General features: G+C 39.4%; 1 protein-coding gene across 1 annotated transcript in view; it reads left to right on the plus strand.

Moving 5' to 3' along the window:
- Nucleotides 1–19198, plus strand: part of NR6A1 (nuclear receptor subfamily 6 group A member 1) — a 182618-nt gene that overhangs the window by 145690 nt on the left and 17730 nt on the right. Inside the window, exons 3-4 of the mRNA XM_054584727.1 lie at nucleotides 4975–5217; nucleotides 17034–17089. Coding sequence (XP_054440702.1) covers nucleotides 4975–5217; nucleotides 17034–17089 — 299 coding nt within the window. The remainder of the gene's footprint in view (nucleotides 1–4974; nucleotides 5218–17033; nucleotides 17090–19198) is intronic.

The following is a 19198-nucleotide window of genomic DNA, read 5'->3' on the forward strand; positions in this document are numbered from 1 at the left end:
ACAGTTTATCCATAGAGATATTACGTCTTTATAAGATTGCATCCTAGTTCTTTTATGTTTTTTGATGCTATTGTAAATGGCATCTTTTAAAAATTCCTTTGTTTTGTGGCTGGTATAGAAATATGTTTAGTTTTTGTATATTATTTTACTTTGCTGGCTATAACCTATAGTATAGTGTTGAATGAAGGGTATTGATAATAGGCCATCCTTGCCTTCCAATATCAAAGGGAAAGCTTTTTAAAAGCATGTCACAGTTAAGTGTAATATTTGGTACAAGTCTCTTTAGATAATCTTGATCATATTAAACAAGTTTTTTTCCTATTCCTACTTTGCTAAGTGTTGAATAATAATGTTGAATTCTATCAAACCCGTTTTTAAAAAATTAAAGCACTGTTTTTTGCTTTTGTTTAAGATTGATTTTTTTAAGAAAATACTTTCCAGAATGTTACATAAAATTGCACATTTTTATCAGGTTCTAATCTTATAGAAAATCTATCTTTAATAAAACAATAGCACAACTAACAATTATTGTGCATTTCTTCTGTGTTAAGCATTATATTAAGCAGTGTGGTAGAGTGGAAAGGTCTCAGATCCTAGTGCAAAACTGTCTGCTCTGAACTCTAGTTCTGCTGGGTACTAGCTATGGGACCTTGGGCATATTATTTAACCTATGTGTACCTCAGATTTTCCATCTGCAAAATGGAGATAATAGTAATATCTACTACATAGAGTTGTAAGAAATGAGAGACTTACTATATGTAACACATATAGAACAAAGCTTGTTATATAATAAGCTCCGGGTATGGGTTAGCTGTTATTTATGTATGTCTGTATCATTTATTCCCTAGTAACTTCATGAGGTGAGTACTAATGTTATCTCTATTTTATAGTTGATAGTGAGACTTTAGAGAATTGAGTCATGTGTCCATGGTTGCAAAGCTAGGAAGTGGCAGAGCTGGAATTCATACCCAGTCTGTCTTAACCATTAAGTCAGTGATTCATAGTACTCTTCCCCCACACATGTATATACTGACATACAAATGTATATACCTTAATTGAAAGAAAGGTTTCACAATACCCATACTATATGTGACATACTTTGATATTTTCTATTTTATTTCAAAGATACTAGTCATGATACTAGGGATTATGACTTATAATTTGGAAATCCCTGTACATACCATTTTATTCATTTACTATTCATTCATTCAATAAAATGAGCATCTTCTCTGTAGAAATCACGGTGTCAGGTATTGCTGTTAATAATCTCTTTTCAGATGTAACCTTGGTTAGTTATAAAAAGATCCACTTTTATAAAACAAGAACTTAAGGATTATAAAATTCTGGTCAGATTGGTGACCAGATTTGTTTATAAATATCTTTGTTCTCATTTACTTATCATTCCTGCTAAATGATGTAGAAATGGAACATTCATTTATTTGAGCAGACACATGTCAGTGGTTCTCTAAAGAGAAGCTGCTAGGGCTCTGTGCCTGGTTCAGATTGTTATTAATCTTCTAGACCAACCATATCAGCTGCTTTATTCATCTTTTTCATTATTTCCTTTGAATTTGACATTTCTGCCTCTGAAAATTGTGTCCACAGAGACTCCAACCAAGCTCTGCATCTGCCCCCTTATCTTTCTCAGCAAGAGTGTTAACATTTGAAGGGATGAAATTTAATATGATAGTTCCTGTTACCTGCACTAGAATAATTTCTGATCAAGAAAAAAAAAAATCTAAAGATTGTTTCTAAGGTTTAAGACTATAGCAAAGACAAGCATGTTACCTTTTTTCTAATAATGCTCATGAATGGTTACATTTGTGAGTAATAAAGCTCCTTTTTATTATTTAGCAAGCTCCTTTTAGAAGATTTTGCAGAACCAAAATTGTGGACAGATCATGACTCTTACCTGCAGTGTGGGGCAAAAGTAGATTTATAGTTGTGAATATGTGAAACAGAGTTTATTCTTACGTTATTTGTTAATTAATGTATTATTTTCCATATGAACAACTGTAATTCTACTTTTGCCCCACCTTGTATTGTAGAGAGAGTTTAGGTAAAGGTTTGTACAAGGCAATTTTTAAGGCACTTTCTAACTCTTAAGATTCTAGGTCCTGTAAAATGGGGATAATGATACTTCTCACAGTTACTGTGATGAAGAAGACAGCACCTTTAGAAGCTTCGTGAACATTACATATTTGGTATTCACTGAGTGTTCTTTGCCATTATCTATAAGAATAATCCTTGTCCTGGCCTTGTACAGGTGAGATAATCAATATCCTTCAAGTCCTTTACAAGCATAGGAGGCGTTGAAATCTGTATGTGCTTCCTGGCTGGGCACCACTAAGGCCATTTTGCTTTAGTTTGTTCATATACATATCTGTCTTTCTCTGTTTCCCTGTGTGGTCTCATATATCTGCTTCTCTTTGCATACCTACTGTTTGCTTTATGACTTTGAGCAAGAGCCTTTATACAAGATCTGTCCAGAATAAGTTCAGCTATTGTTAATGTAACTAGAACGGTTTGTGTGACATCGATATAATCTGGCAGCCAAGGAGAGTGGACTTGGATGCACATGCATGGACAATGATGACTTCATTGTACTGATCAGTGGGAACAGTAGACACAGTTGAGTGAGCATGTGTACTGTGTGGCCGTTGCATTCAAAATGACTAAGTGAGCAGAGTGATGAATCTACATCAGATTTTGCGTTAAGCTTGAACGTTGTCTGCGGAAACTATTGGGATGACTCAGAAGGCCACAGCTTTGGGCAGCTGGTGATTGGCAGCTTCATCACGACAACATGCCCACTTATGCATCTTGTCTGGTGCAGAGTTTTTTACAGAAACATCAAATCACCCAGGTGAATCAGTCTCAGATTTGGCATCCTGTGACTTCTGGCTTTTCCCAAAACTAAAATGACATTTGAAAGGGAAGAGACTTAAGACCATCAGTGAGATTCAGGAAAGTACAGTGGAGTAGCTGATGGTGATTGGGAGAACTGTGTGAGGTCCCGAGGTGCCTACTTTGAAGGGGACTGAGGTGTCATTGTCCTATGTGCAGTGTTTTTGTATCTTGTATCTTCAATAAATGTCTCTCTTTTTTATATTACATGGCTGGATACCTTCTGGACAGACCTCCTATAGTACTGTGCCCCTCCTTTAACATTATCTTCAAATGCTTTTTAGGAATGTCATCACATTAAGTGTGGACCTGTTAGGATAATAATGATAATGAAAATAATAGCTATTATTTATTAACTGTCTATTGTAGCCCAAGCACTGTGCTGAGTATTTTATCCATGGCATATAAATACCATTATAATCCCCATTTCACAGATTAGCAAAACTAGACTCAAGGAGGTGATGTAACTTAATTGCCCAGTTCACCCAGCTGATGATTATCAGAACTGGAGTTCCAGTAAGTGTCTCTAATTCTAAGGGCCGTGCTTCTGCCCCGACACATGCATAGCCTCCACCATTATCGACCTCTATATATTCTAATTAATTTTGCTGTGAATCTAATATTTTTATAAAAAATAAAATCTATTTAAATATATATATTAGAAACACCTAGAGAAGATGCTGGCAAACTCCTGTTTCTATACAACTTGTGAACTAAGAATGGTTTTATATTTTTTTAATGCTTGGGGGAAAATAATATTTTGTGAGATGTAAAAAATCAAATGAAATTCAAATTTCAATGTCTATAAATTAAATTTTATTGGAAAAAAATAACTCTAAGGGCTGTGTACTTAATCATTATACCTTGCCTGTTACTACTCAGCAGAGACTCAAATCTCTGGTTTCCTGTCGTGGCCTCTGATCAAAACCTTTCCTGGAGGTTTCTTTTACCTGTTAGCAAGCTCTGACATCACAGTGTACCAAGGCACTTTTTTGTCATATGCCTGTTCTTTGGCACTTGCTTGGTCCTGAATAAGTGTAATTTGAGGGAAGAGGAAGTAGAGAGCTATATATTCCAGCCCGAATTTCCTCTTTGACTAACTTGTTTGTTGTTTGGCAGTGAGTTCCTTAACTATGGGTATCATAATGATTCATTTCTAAATATGCAGTACCTAGGACAGAACCTAAGCACAGAGTAGATGTTCTTCTAGAATGCAAGTTTTACCAGGGACTTTAATTCACTGTTTTATGCATGCCTTACAGTAGCACCTAGCCTAGAATAGTTGCCCAATACATATCTGTTGGATGGATGGATAGGTGAATAGGTGGCTGGCTGATTGGCTTAGCTGGGCACGGTTAAAGCTTCTTGTTAACAAGTACAATGATCATTTTTTGGGAGTATACCATGTTCTGGGCACTTATATACATTTTCAGTAATCTGCAACACCCTCCTAAGGGTAAAAGCAATGAGAGGTGGCATGAGGAAGCTAAGGGACAGGGCGGAATAAGGGATATATCCCATATTTCTGACTTGGATACTGATCGAAGTGATGATGAAATCCAGGGGGAAGAGTATAAGTTCATTTTTCTGGGAGGCTATATTTGCGGTATCTGTAGGGATCTGTTCCTAGGACAACAGTTCTGAAGAACCCATTTTGTCTCCTGTTTGCCACCAGTTATACTGGAGATGGTGATGCTCTTGATCTGCCCACAGCAGGGTTTTTTGTTTTAGAACTGCAGGCTTATAGAACTGCAGGCTTAAAGCCATTTTTCCCGCTGTATTTTTTTTTCTCGTTATTTTCTTTTTTAAAAAATTTTTTATTACTCTCCAATTAGAGTTGTCCCCATTTTCCCCCATTACTCTCCCCTGCCCTACCCATCCCCCATCTCCCACAATCAGTCTTCCTTCCTGCCTACCATTGCCTTTGTCCGTGGGTCCTTTATACATGTTCCTTGACTTGACCCTTCTCCTTCTTTCCCCTGTTATCCTCCCCACCCTCCCCTATGGTTACTGTCAGTTTGTTCTTTATTTCCATTACTCACTGTATCCTAACTTGAATATGTTCAGTTTCTGTTCCAGATGATCGGGCTGAACAACGAACCTGTCTCATTTGTGGGGACCGCGCCACAGGCTTGCACTATGGAATCATCTCCTGTGAGGGCTGCAAAGGGTTTTTCAAGCGGAGCATTTGCAACAAGCGGGTATATCGGTGCAGCCGTGACAAGAACTGTGTCATGTCTCGGAAGCAGAGGAACAGGTGCCAGTACTGCCGCCTGCTCAAATGCCTCCAGATGGGGATGAACCGGAAGGGTGAGTGGTGTTTGTGGCTCTACTACCCACCCTTCACCCATCACTTTACCTTTAGTGTCAGCTATTAAAGGCCTTGGAGTTATTTCCCAAACCTGCACTATATGCCAGGCCTTGCACTGTGTACTCATAACCCAGAAGTGAATCTGGCACAGGTATAATGATTAAGTACATAGCCCTTAGAGTTATTTTTTCCAATAAAACTTACTTTACAGACATTGAAATTTGAATTTCATTTGATTTTTATATCTCACAAAATATTTTCTCCCAAGCATTAAAAAAATATAAAAAACCTTCAGACTACATGGTGAGGAAAACTGGTGAGATGTTAAGGATTCTGTGAGAATGAATGGACAGACTCCATGTGGCAAGACCCCAATGAATAATCAAGTCCTAACCGAAACTAACATACTCCACTAGTTCTTCTCTCAGGACATGATGGCAGGAAGTAGTGATTTTAGATGAAAAGGTAGGAAAGGCAGTAGGTCCTCTAGATGTGATACCATTTTGTTTGCTAGAGTCATGGCCTACTCAGAGGCTAGGCATGCTCAACAATCTGTGCCCAGTTGGTGAAGATTTGGGGATTTATTGGGAAGCTTTCCAAGAGCCATTAGCCTGAAATGACATAAATGAACAGATGTTCTAAGGGGATTTATCCAGAGGGCAGCTTTGAAGATGGATTGGGGTGAGGGAAGCACAAAAGCCACCTAGAAAGTTTTTGGAAGAATGCAAAGAAAGGTGTGAAGGACTTGGAGGGGAAAGTGATGACACAAGATGGGGAGAGGTGGGAGAAGCTTACATGGTAGAAGCTGGCGACATACTGACTATTGGGCAGCACCAGACGTTGAGGTTAATAGTACTGATCCTATCAAGAAGAAAAAAAGTCAGGCTAAAAAAGCAAGGTGGGGCAGATTGTTGGCCTTGGTGATGCTGAGTCGGGGGTATCTGAGAAGGATACATACAGGTGTCCGCATGGAAGTTGGATATATAGGACTTGAACTGAGGTGAGAGGTCCTGCCTGCACGTAGAAATTTGTAGAGCTGTTGGCATAGAGTTGGTAAAATTTTGTCAGTGGGTAGAAATCACCCAAAGAGAACTTGGATACAGAAGAGAAGAGGGCTGGTGTACCAATTGTAGGAATGTTGTCATGGGTGGTGGAGCATAGTGCTGTGTATTTCAGTAGAAAGAATGGAGGCTCTGGAGGCAGAGGTTGGTGACAGCCTAGTTCTGTGACGTTGGGCAGATTGTTTTATATCTCTGATGCTCAGTTATCTTACCTTTAAAATGGTATGATAATACTTACTTTCAGAGTTCTGTAGAGCATTGAATGTGACAATGTATATTAAAGTACCCAGCAAGGTATTAGGAGGTCCTGGTGTGCAGAGGTGGGAGTTAGATTTAGTGAACTGTTCAATTGGCCTGTAGCATTAAAGAATGAAGGCATCCCAATGTATTTCAGGTTGGTTTTGTTGGGGGGGGGGGGCGTGTGGACAAGAAGAATCTTTTGAAAATTTGCCCATTATGGGAAAAGGTAAGAGATATAGAAAGTCATTGAGATGAATTTAGATCATTTATAGTTTATTTATAATACCAATATTTATGAGCACTATGTGTACCAGAAACTCTCACCCTCCGTCTATGCATTACCTCATACGTACAACGACCCTATTATTAACTATTATCCTCAGTTTACAGATGCTGCTTAGGAGAGTAAAATGATTTTATCCCAGTTTGTTTAGTGGTGACCAGGTAAGAATAGCCAATTTACTTGAGCCAAAAAGAGGATACACCTGGAAGCAAGATCTCAGCAGACTGCGATAAATGCTTCAGAGAGTAACAGTTAGCACGTTCTTGTATGCGTTCGAGATTAAGGAGGGAATGTGAGGAAGATTATAGGGTAGTTAAGATTATGGGCTGTTTTGAGGGCGGTCACATGGATTGGATTATAGGGTAGTTAAGATTATGTGCTGTCTTGAGGGAGGTTTATTTTAAAGATGTGTTACCCTAGATGCACAGAAACAATGGACAGGACTTGCTTAAGGCAAAGATAAGCCTTTTACTAAAGAAGTAATATGCCCAGAACGTGACTACCCACTATGACCTGCCCAGTTAGGAATTTATGATCAGATCACCTTGGGAAGATACTTTCCATCGAATCCCTTTTTTCGTCCACACCAGCCACCAATATCAAACAAATGTCTTGAAAAGAGAGCTTGTGGTCGGTCATCTACCTACCTGCACCTGATTTTGTGTTGGTCTCTAGTTTTCTTTTATCTCCCTTTGTAGCCCTCACTACAAAGATTTTCTCAAAGTTTATTTATGGGATGCCTTCTTGACTACTCAGATGAATCATCCTGCATGTTCAGCTGGAGTATGAGATTCTGAGCCTTCCAGCCAAACTCACCTATTTTAGGGAAGAAGAAGCTTTAGCCTCTTAACCATTCCGATCATAGCAAGAAGAAGGTGACACAGGGATATGAGGGATGGGGAGCTGCCTCCCAGGTCCATTTGTGTGCAGAGCAGGCAGGCTCCGCTGCCTGGTGAAGGCTGCCTCTAACAGAGAAACCCTGCCACCTCCTGGCTGGTGCTGGGAAAGTGGAATTAAAATTAAAGCTGCCATTGGAATATTTTTTGGGTGATGGAACTGTCCTTCTATAGACTATGATGTTCAACACATAGTTTTATGCATTTATTAAAACATGTGGAATTATACTCCACAAGTTTTAATGTATACAGTTTTTTTTAAAGCCTTACCTGAGGATATGCTTATCAGTTTGAGAGAGAGAAAAGAGAAACCTTGATGTGAGAAACATCAAGCAGTTGCCTCCCATACACACCCTGACTGGGGACTGAACCTGAAACCTTTTGGGGTACAGGACAACGCTCCAGCCAACTGAGCCACTTGGTCAGGGCAATATATAGTTTTGTTTTTGTTAGTTTTTTAAAGGATACTATATGTGGTGGGGGAGGGGATAGAATGCAGACTATGATAAACGAATCTAACTGATATATGAGGTCTAACTCCAATGTGATTAAATAAATCACATAGCCACACGACAGGGAATGGGAAGATGGGAGCTGCTGACCTTGGAAAAACAGCGTTTTGTCTGTATACTGGAAGGCTGAAGACAAAAAGAACTGTACAAACAAAGCACCCTAGTTTGTAAATTTATTTCTTTCAGGGCCATGGATTTGGAATTCGTCACTACTTCCTTTGGATACTGGGGTTGAACAAACAAGTAATTATATTGTAGGTAATGAGGGTCAGGTTTCTCACCTTAAAGACATCATAAATCAGGGGAAGGCTAGAATAAAATCTCTGGTACCAGATTGGAATCAGAGGTATCAGTATGGATTCATGTTTAGATAGATAAAAAATATATATTTGTCTGTCTATACATATATAGATACAGATACATGTGTAGCTGCATGAGTTGAGATAGATACTGTATTTTGCCGTGTATAATGTGCATCCATGTTTTTGACCTAAGCTTTCAGGAAAAAAATCTTTCTTTTTAATTTTTTAAATTTATTTATTTACTTATAAATACTTTTTTTGTCTTATAAAGGGATTTTAGCATTTATTTTTGAACATATTAAGGAATAAGAAATTTTATGTGCCAGTACCACCCATGTATAATGTACATCCTTATTTTTCCCTCAAAAATTTGGGCAAAAAAGTACACATTAGACACAGCAAGATATGGGTAGGTATATAGATATTAGCCTGTCCAGAAAGTCTCCAACCAGAGACATTTATTGAAGAAGATACAAGGAACATTGTACACAGAACAATGGCACCTCAGTCCCCTTCAAAGTAGGCACCTTGGGACCTCACACAGTTCTCCCCGTCACCATCAGTTGCCCTGTTGTATTTCTCTTAGTCTCATTGACGGTCTGAAATCTCTTCCTTTTCAAAGGTCATTTTAGTTTTGGGAAAAACCAAAAGTCTCAGGGCACCAAGGGCTATAGGGGGTCTGAGTCACCTTGGTGATTTGATGTTTTTGCCAAAAACCTCTGCATGAGGCATGATACAGGCAGGAGCAGGTGCTTTGTCATGATGAGGCTGCCCTTTACCAGTTGCCCGTAGCAGTGGTCTTCTGAATCATCAGAATAGTTTCTGCAAAGAAATGTTCAAGCTTAACACAAAATTTGATGCACATTTTTTGCTCTACTCAGTCATTTTTAATGCAACAGCCACACAGTACTTACACTTGCTCAAGAGCTTCTACTGCCCCCAGTTACTAGTACAGTGAAGTTGTTATTGTTCATGCATGTGCATTCCAGTCCATTCTCCTTGGCTGTCAGGTTATATCTATGTTGTACAAACCGTTCTTTAAACACACACACATTATTTTTTTCCTAGCCCTGTCCATTCAGAGGGGCAAGGAGCAAGGAGTATACCTAGCCTCCGGATCCTGGTTTCTAAATACCAATAAAAGGAATGGTGACTCCTTGGATCACTGATTCTAGGACTAAGGCTGGGAAAATATGAGCCTGGAAAGGCCCTGGCCAGATAACTCAGTTGGTTAGAGTATCATCTTGATACGCCAAGGTTGCAGGTTCAATACCCAGTCAGGGCACATACAAGAATCAACCAGTGACTGCATAAATAAGTGGAACAACAAATATCTCGGTCTCTGTCTTTCTGTACCTCTCCCTGTCTCCTCCCCTTCCTCTCTCTCTAAAAATCAATAACTAAAAAATCTTTTTCAAAAAAGATGAGCTTGGATCATCTTGTGGTGCCAGAGAGTGCTATATATTTTTTTAAAAGAAAGAAAAAGAAGGAATGAGGGAAATGGAAAATTAGAAGTCCATAGTTATACCTGCTGTAGGCAAGATCTATTGATGCATGCTAAAATATGGAGAGTATAGGTTTAAACAGATAGAATGTTTGCATAGTCGTAGAATATTTAGTAATTAAAAAGAGAAAAATAAGTTTTAGTAGAGAATCCTGATACTTTAGCCAAGCAATCAAGGTTAATATCACCAGTGTGTTGACATTGACGCCATGTACCCCCCAAATAGATAGATGGATCAATATAGCTATTTCTGTATGTACACACACACATGGGTATGCACACACGCGCACACACACACACGGATAGATTCATTTCAACCTAATCATGAGAAAACAGACAAGGTCAAATTAAGAGACATTCTTTAAAATAACTTACATTCTACAACACATTCTCCAAAAGTGTCAAAGAAACAAAAGATGAGGCTAGACTAAGAAACTGTCACAAATTGGAGATTATGGAGACAGGACAGCTCCATGCTATGTGGATGCTAGGTTGAATTCTAGAACAGAAAAAGGACATCAGTGAAACGGGAAAACTGAATAAAGTCTGTAACTTTAATTAATAATAATACTGTACCAAAGTTCATTTCTTAATTTTGATGAGTAGCGTTTGGTTTTGTAAGATGTTAACAGAAGGGGAAGCTGGGAGTAAGGTATATGGAAATTCTCTGTACTATTTTTGAAACTCTTCTGTAAGTCTAAACTTATCTCAAAATTTAAAAATTAACTTAAAAAATGCAGCTGCCATGTATGAGCCAGCCCTCTGTTCACCATTTCTGGACATAGACATCTTTTCAGACCTGGAAATTGGTTGTTTATGAAATTAATTAGCAGGACATTGAGGGAGATTTAAACAGCATGGTCAGTGGAGGCTGGGCCCTGTCTGTCCATCCCCATTGCCGTCCCCATATTCCTAAACACATGTTCCTCATTGTCTTACAGTTTTCAGAATAAAGTGGGGCTCCTTGGAGTGATTTTCAAGGCCCCTCTGATTCTGGCATCAGCCACTTCATCCCTTTCCTTTTCTCTCTGTTGCTCCCCACACACAATCCGCATTCCATCCCAGCTCTCCCAAAACTGAATGTTTCTGTTTTGGGAACTTTGCACGTGTGATTTCATTTTCCTGAAATATTCTACCCCCTCTCCTTTACCCGACTGTATATACTTTTTTTTTTTGAGGCTCAGTTTTTATTTATGACATCCTCTAAGAAGCTGCCTCTGACATCCTCTTCCTACCAGGTGACCCTCCTGTGCTCCAACCGCCCTTTATTGCCCTCTGCCGTAGCCCTGATCACCTCGTGCTGTCCTTGTCTGTTCATTTGTCTGTTCCCCCTCCCCCATTTTTACTCCCCCTGGAGGACTCTGACCAAGCCCTGCTTTCTCTGTGTCCCTCAGCAGATAACCTAGTGAAGGTAGGATGCTTCCTGGTGTGATGGATTGGCTATGGTAGGGGACCTGGGCAGGAAGCGGGATAGTGGAAAGGGAATAGTCGCCCCCTTATCTGCAGGAGATACGTTCTGGTACCCCCATAGATGCTTGAAAACCATTGATAGCATTAAACCCAATGCAAGAGGGAACCCTTGTAGTACAGGCTTCCCCTTTAGGTGAGTGTTCTAGGAACCCACCTGTATCAGTGTACCAGATGGTGGTGTGAGAGGCTGCATTTGGTTTCAGCAAAAATTTTTTTAGGACACTTTCAGTATGTTTGCGTATTTCATGATGGGTGCTTTATGAGTGCACCTGCCCACACCACACTGAGTGTTCAGCAATTTTTGACCGAAAATGACATGACCCCCCATGCCCCACTCTCCCTGTCCACTTGAACTTGACCCCAAGAGACTTTTTTTGTTGTTGTTTTCCCGGATAAAAAGTCCTCAAAGGGAAATGTTTTCCCAGTGTGGAAGTGGTGAAACAAAAAATGGCAGAAGCTCTCAAAGGCATCAAAATCAATGTGTTTAAAAATGTTTTCAGCAGTGGAAGAAACATCCTGATGGGTGTATTTCATCAAATCGAGGGTGCTTTGAAGGTGACCAAAGTTTAAACATGTAAGAATAAATACACAATTTTTTATAGCTAAATTCCCTGAGGTTTTATGTTGTTTTTTTTGGGGTCCCCCTTGTATATACTATGTTTTTTCTGTACATTACATACCTATAATAAGGTTTAACTTACAGGTTAGGAAAGTAAGAAATCAATAATAATAACTACTAATAATACAGAATAATTATAACAATGCGCTTTAATGCAAGTTATGTGAATGCGGTCTGTCTCTCATAACTGAGATAGCCAGTGAGTGGAGGGTGACTAATGGGTGGATAGCGCACAAAGCATGGAAGCGCTGGACAAAGGTCACCTCTGGGGCAGGACAGCACAAAGTTTCATTATATTACTTAGAATAGTGCTCAATTTAAAACTTACGAATTGTTTATCTGGAATTTTCTATGTAATGTTTTATGACTGTGGTTGACCGTGGATAACTAAAACCATGAAAAGCAAAACCACAGCTAAGGGGTCTGCTCCACTGTTAAAATCATCAGAAGCAAGAGGAAGCTAAACTGAGCCTCTTGGAGGAGTTTGTGTCAGCTGAGTAATTATGTGAAAAAACTGAAAATTTTTTTAACTTGGTTGTCTCACAACTTGCTAGTTAACTAGTTTAAATTTCTAAAAAGGTTAAGGAAAGCCTCCTGGAGGAGGTTCACGTTTGTAGAATGGCATTGTGAGATGGTGATCTTGCAGCAGCATCATACCACTTTACCAGGATAAAAATGGAGCCTTGAGAAATCTCACAGAACAGAGTCTTGAAGGAATAGAAGTTCAGGCTCCTTACAGACTTAAAGAGCTTTTAAAAAATGACTCCCCATCCCCCTTCTTTCCCTCTCTGAGAGAGAGAGACAGAGAAAGTTACAGACATTCAAAGGGGGTTGCTTCTAACATAACCACAGTACTATTATCAAAATCAGGAAATTTAACATGACATAATACTGTTACCTAATTAGCAGGTCTTATTCAGATTTACCAATCATCCTAATGTCCTTTATAGCAATTTATTTTTTTCTAATCTAGGAGCCAACACCTCACATTTAGTTTTTGTCTCTTTAATCTCAATCTGAAGTGATTTCTCTGCCTTTTTTTTGTCTTTAATAACATTGTCGGTTTTGAAGAAAACAGGTCATTTATTTTGTAGACTGTCCCTCTACTGAGTTTGTCAATTTCTTCACGATGAAATTCAGGTTGTGCCACGGAAGTGATGTTGTGTCCTTTCAGTGTATTATATCGAGAGCACATGGTTTAAGTCTGTCTCATTAGTCTCCATGTTAACGTGACTCACTTGAGTAAAGTAGTGTTGCCAGATTTTTTTCACTGTAAAGTTTTTTTCTGAGTGGGGCAACAACATGTACCTAAAACGGCATGGTATGTTCAGGGACTAACAAACAGTTCTCTGTAGGTAGAGTGTAACGTTTGTGGCAAGAGATGAGGATGGGGAACCCCAAAGGGCCCAGATCACAAAGGATCTTAAATGTAAAGCTAGGGAGCTTGGACTTAGCCTGTAGACCAAAGGGAGCCAGCAGTGGGTTTTGAGCAGGACACTGGTATAGTTAGCTTTGTGTCTTACTTGTGTTTCTGGTTTCTGGATTTAGTTGGTGTCCAGGCCTAAGTGAGGAATGGTAGATACATATGTTCCAGAGCAGAAAAAAGTACTTGTGCTTCTGAGCAGATAGAAGAACCATAACTGGTGCCACTCTTTTCAGCTTAGACAAGAAGTGGAGCAGAACCATTCCTGTGATCTTGTACCCAAAAGCCCTTTATGTGCTTGTTTCTTTTTAATCAGTTCATTACCAGAAAGACCCTCAGCCCTGCTGAAATACTCGCTCTTAGCCCAGTGTAACATCACGGAACAAGCACATCTTTGGAAACGGAAGACCCAAATTGAAATCCCAGTTCTGCCAGCCCTATCCTGAGTAACCTTCAACAAGTCCCTTTTCCTCTCTGAGCTTCATTTTCTTCATCTCTAAACTGCATAGAAATACCATATTTTGCCATGTACAATGCGCACTGTTTTTGCCCAAATTTTTAAGGGAAAAAATAAGAATGTGCATTATACATGGGTGGTGCTAATTCCCATAATGAGAACCAGCACTAAAAACGTGGATGCACATTATGCACAGCAAAATACGGTAATGTACACCTTCCAAAGTTGTGTTGAGGATCAAATGTGATAACATGTGAGTATGTTGCAGACTTTACAGTGTGATCCAACTTTCTGTTTTAGCTGAGGCACTGTGACACATTGTATTGTTTTCCATACTGCAGGCAGTTTCATGCTTTTTATTTTTCTTTAGGTCAATTTTTTTAAGGTAGTTTTCTTGTTTTTTTTAAACGATTTTATTTATTTATTTTTAGAGAAAGGGAAAGGGAGGGAGAGAAGCATCGATGTGAGAGAGAGAGAGAGAGAGAAACGTAGATCGGTGGCCCCTCGTGTCCCGACTGGGCACCAAACTGATAATCCAAGATGTGCCCTGACAGGGAATCAAACCAGCAACCTTTTGAGCCACTCCAGTCAAGACCAAGTTAATTTTCAAAGAGAATTTTTTATCACCTTGGTGAATGAAAAATTAGTATTTTTTAGTGCATGTTAAGATAAGTGTATAATTAAGGGTTTATCGATGCACCACCTGAAATTATGTCTTGCCAGTGGGATACAACACAATTTAGGAAGTACTAGTGCTGGAAAGATGGCTGGCCTTAGTCTGATAGTCTGGATTCCAGCCCCAATCGTGTTCAGTCTCTGTCACCCTAAGTAAAATAGTTCGTTCATTTCTCTGAGCCTTAGATTCATCTCTTCAGTGGGAGTGATACTAATACTTTCTTAATGGGTTTATGAATGGGGGTGAGCGACAACATGAGCTTTTAAATATCAGAACTGGAAATTGCCAAGATGTAAATCTTAAAGGTTTAGGGCCCCTTAAACAAAAAAGAAAGCATGTTGAGTTCCTTCACCATCTCCAAGACAGAGTGAGATTTCAAGTCAAGTATATTCAGTGTTTTATATGCTAGTGATCCTTGATCTGTACCCGTGAGCTGATTCGCAAAGGCATGTGAGATGTTAGTACTGGAGACAGAAGTGCCTGAAGACTGTCATTGACCCTCGAACAGCAGAGAAGGAATTTTAAGGATTTTTTAGAACTTGAAAGTTAGCTAAAAGAGAGCTCCTAGATAACCAGGCATGCTTCTACCCCTACCGTAGGCTGTGTATTTTTCTTACTCCAAATTCACAGCAGTCTTGTAAAGAAGACTGTGTTGCCCCATTTCACAGACGAAGATACTAAGGTTCTAGCAAAGCTGAGAATGGAAACTTGGTTTCTTCTGTGTTTGGAAAAAAGAGGCTGCGGAGAAGGAAGGATTAGTTACGGGGTACGTACTTTATAAGCCAGGCTCTATGCTTGGTGCTTCAGCTTTATTATTTTATATATAATCCTTACAAAACCCCCATAAGACTTAGGGTCCAGTAGCCCCTCTTTATTTTTCGGTACATTTGACTTTCTGAGGTTTTATTTATTCAGACGAGATAGGGTGTGTTCAGGGTGGTATGGCCATAGACTGAGGTTTTATAAAATTCAGAGATGTGAAGAAACTTGTTTGTACTTACACAGATGAGGCAGAAACAGGATTTAGACTCAAACGTCTATTTCTGAAGTGTATAATCTAAGGACACTAAGACTAATGTCCGCTTTAAGCAGAATGAACTTCCTGTCAGCCTTTCACTGGTCACAGGAGTTGAATACTTGGAGCCCTCACCTTTTCGGGCAACCGGTGCTACCCCAAGGACTTTCTATGTTCTCCATGGTAGTCCCCGCCGCCCCCTGCCCCCGGTAGGTATGTTATAGCAAAGCTTGCTCTCATATGATGCTATTAGTTTATCTTCTTACTCCCTCCGAACCACCCTCCACAGTAATCATCACAGATCTTTTAAAAATGCCAGCCTGACCTACCCTCTCCTGCCTTCCATCTTATCCTCAGGCTCCTCTGATAAAGTCCGCAGTCTCAGCGTAATAGTCAAGGCTGTCTGTAATCTGGCCTCAGCTGGCCTCTCCAGCCTCATCTCTCGCTACTCTGCTCTATACACACATGCACGCGCGCGCGCGCGCGCACACACACACGCACATGCAGCTTTTCTGTGCATTCTTCACTCATCCTGGAGCACCCTTTTCCTGTCTGCATAAATCCCATTCACCTGTTCAGGTTCAGTTCATAAGTTGTCTTTTCTAGAAAGCTTTGCCAGACACCAGAGCCTTTCTATAATTGCAAATCAGAGGTTTCTTTTCTGTGCCCAATATTAAGTGCTCCATATACAATGAAAGATAGTATTATTAGTAGTTGTAATTCTTAATGAGGCTGGTAATATTTAAAGAATGCTTTTTACAGTTAGAGAATGCTAAGTAACTTCTTCCTTTCATTGTATCGCCTGAGCGGAAAATCAGTGGTAAGGAAACTCCACTGACTGCCTTTGTAAGGAGCAATGAGTGAAGTCGCGCGCGCACGCGCTCTCTCTCCCTCTCTCCCTCTCTCCTTCTCTCTCTCTCTCCTTCTCTCTCTCTCTCTCTCTCCCCCCCCCTCCTCATTCTACAAATTAGACTCAAACTTAGACTGGAAATAAAAAATATGTTACAATGAACATGTTTTTTCTATTCCTCTCCTTCAGCTTGCCAGTCTTAGATGCAGTATCCTGATGGGATATTTGTAACTGGGACTATTAGTAATGCTATCACCTACATTGAGCATACTGAATGCATACAATATTTGTAGTGTGTACCCAGTACCTTGGGGGCCCCAAAGTATCTGCTGCCTATGAAGTAGCCTGGAATGATGGAAAGAGTGTGTGCTTTGAGGCCAGAAAGGCCTATGTTTTAATCTCAGCTTCACTCATTACTACCTTGTGCTTTTGGCCAAAGAAGTTCTCTTCTCATGCCTAAACTTCTCTGAGCATGCTTCTGACTCTCTTGCTTATGTTTCCTTCCAGCAATCAGAGAAGATGGCATGCCTGGAGGCCGGAATAAGAGCATCGGGCCAGTCCAGGTGAGTTCTTGGCCTCACTCTTTGTGATCATCCTGGAAGCCCAGGGTTTCAGATGCTCCTATAGCTGCTGCCCTTGATTCTGTCATCTGCTCCTGGGATTGCTGGGTCATATGGTAGTTCTGGTTCCAATTTTTTGAGAAACCCCCTTGCTGTTTTTCATAGTGGCCATACCATTTTACATTCCCACCAACAGTGCTCAAGGGTTCCCGTTTTCCACATCCTCTCCAGCATTTCTTTTATGTTTTTGTTTTCTTTCTTTTCCTTTCTGATAGTGTCTATCTTAATAGGTGTGGAGTGATATCTCACTGTGGTTTTGACTTGCATTTCTGTGATAATTAGTCAAATTGAGCATCTTTTTTATATACCTGTTGGCTGTTTATGTCTTCTTTGGAGAAATGTCTATTCAAGTCATTTGACTTTTTTTTTAAATCCTCACCCAAGGATACGTTTATTGATTTTAGAGAGAGGGGAAGCGAGAGAAACACCAGTGTGAGAGAGAGAGAGAGAGACATTGACTGATTGCCTCCCATATGCGCCCTGACCAGGCATTGAACCCGTAACATTTTGGTGTACGGACGATGCTCCAACCAACTGAGCCACCTGGCCAGGGACTGGCCATTTTTCAATCAGGTTATTTGTTTTTTTGTTACTGAGTAGCAGGAATTTCCTATGTATCTTGGATATTACCCCTTTATCAAATACATGGTTTGGAGACATTTTCTCTCATTCTGTAGGTTGATTTTTCATTTTGTTGATCATTTTGTTTGTTTTGTTGAAGTATATTAGTTTGCTATAATCCCATTTGTCTATTTTTGCTTTTTTTGCTTGTGCTTTTGTTATAATAATCAATAAATCATTGCCAAAGCCAATGTCAAGAAGCTTTTCCTTCTTTTTATTTTTTTAGGAGTTTTATATTTTTGGGTCTTACATTCTGACACCACGTGTTTAAAGACTATTTTTCCCCATTGTATAGTCTGGCATCTTTGTCAAAGATCTTTTGACCATATATGCATGGGTTTATTTTGGGGCTCTCTGTTCTGTTCCCTTGGTCTATATGTCTGTTAGTATGCCAGTACCATACTGTTTCTGATTACTGTAGCTTTGCAGTGTATTTTGAAATGAGGAACTATAAGGCCACCAGTTATGTTGTTTTTTTCTCAGGATTGTTTCAGTTGGGGTTCTTTGTGCTTCCATCAGAATTTTAAGATTGTATTTTCTATTTCTGCAAAAATACCATTGGGAGTTTAATAACGATATAGCATGGGTATTTTAACAATAGTAAGTCTTTCAATCTGTGAACCCAGGAGGTCTTTCCATTTACTTATGTTTTTAGTTTCTTTCAGCAGTGTTTAATTTCTTTCAACAGTGTGCAGGCCTTTTACCTCGTAGTTAAATTTATACCTAAGTATTTTATTCTTTTGATACTATTGTAAATGAGATTGTTTTCTTAATTTCCTTTTTGGATAATACATTATAAGTGTAAAAATGCAGCTGATTTTTCTATGTTGATTTTGTATCCTGAAACTTGGCTGAATTCTTTTATTAGTTCTAGCGGTTTTTTGGTGGAACCTTTAGGGTTTTCTACCTATAAGATAATGTCCTGTGTGGACAGAGATAATTTTACTTCTCCCTTTCTGATTTAGATGTTTTTTATTTCTTATTCTTGCCTAGTTGTCCTGCTAGGACTTCCCAGTACTGTGTTGAATAGAAGTGTTAAGAGTGGACATCCTTGCCTTGATCCTGATCTTAGAGGAAAGGCTTTCAGTTTTTCACCATTGAGCATGATGTTAATGGTGGGAAAGTACCCTGTGTGGCTCTCCTTACTTCTCCTGATTCCATGCAGAATTGAGGGAGCTGATGTTCAGAGAAACCTATTTCATCCATCACTGCATTTGACTTGTTGATACTGGGCATATAATTTTCCTTTTAGTCTTTTACTATCTGTAGGTTGTGTTAGAAAGAGAGCTGTGATTGCCAAGTTTTTTGGAAGGTGTTAAAACTGCAATTTATTTATTTATTTAAAGTATATTTTATTGATTATGCTATTACAGTTCCATTTTTTCTCCCTTTTATTCCCTTCTGCCCTGCAGCCCCCCACCAGCATTCCCC

The sequence above is a fragment of the Pteronotus mesoamericanus genome, unplaced genomic scaffold (assembly GCF_021234165.1).
Source record: "Pteronotus mesoamericanus isolate MK-2021 breed Mesoamerican mustached bat unplaced genomic scaffold, CSHL_Meso_final contig_78, whole genome shotgun sequence".
NCBI classification, from domain to species: domain Eukaryota; kingdom Metazoa; phylum Chordata; class Mammalia; order Chiroptera; family Mormoopidae; genus Pteronotus; species Pteronotus mesoamericanus.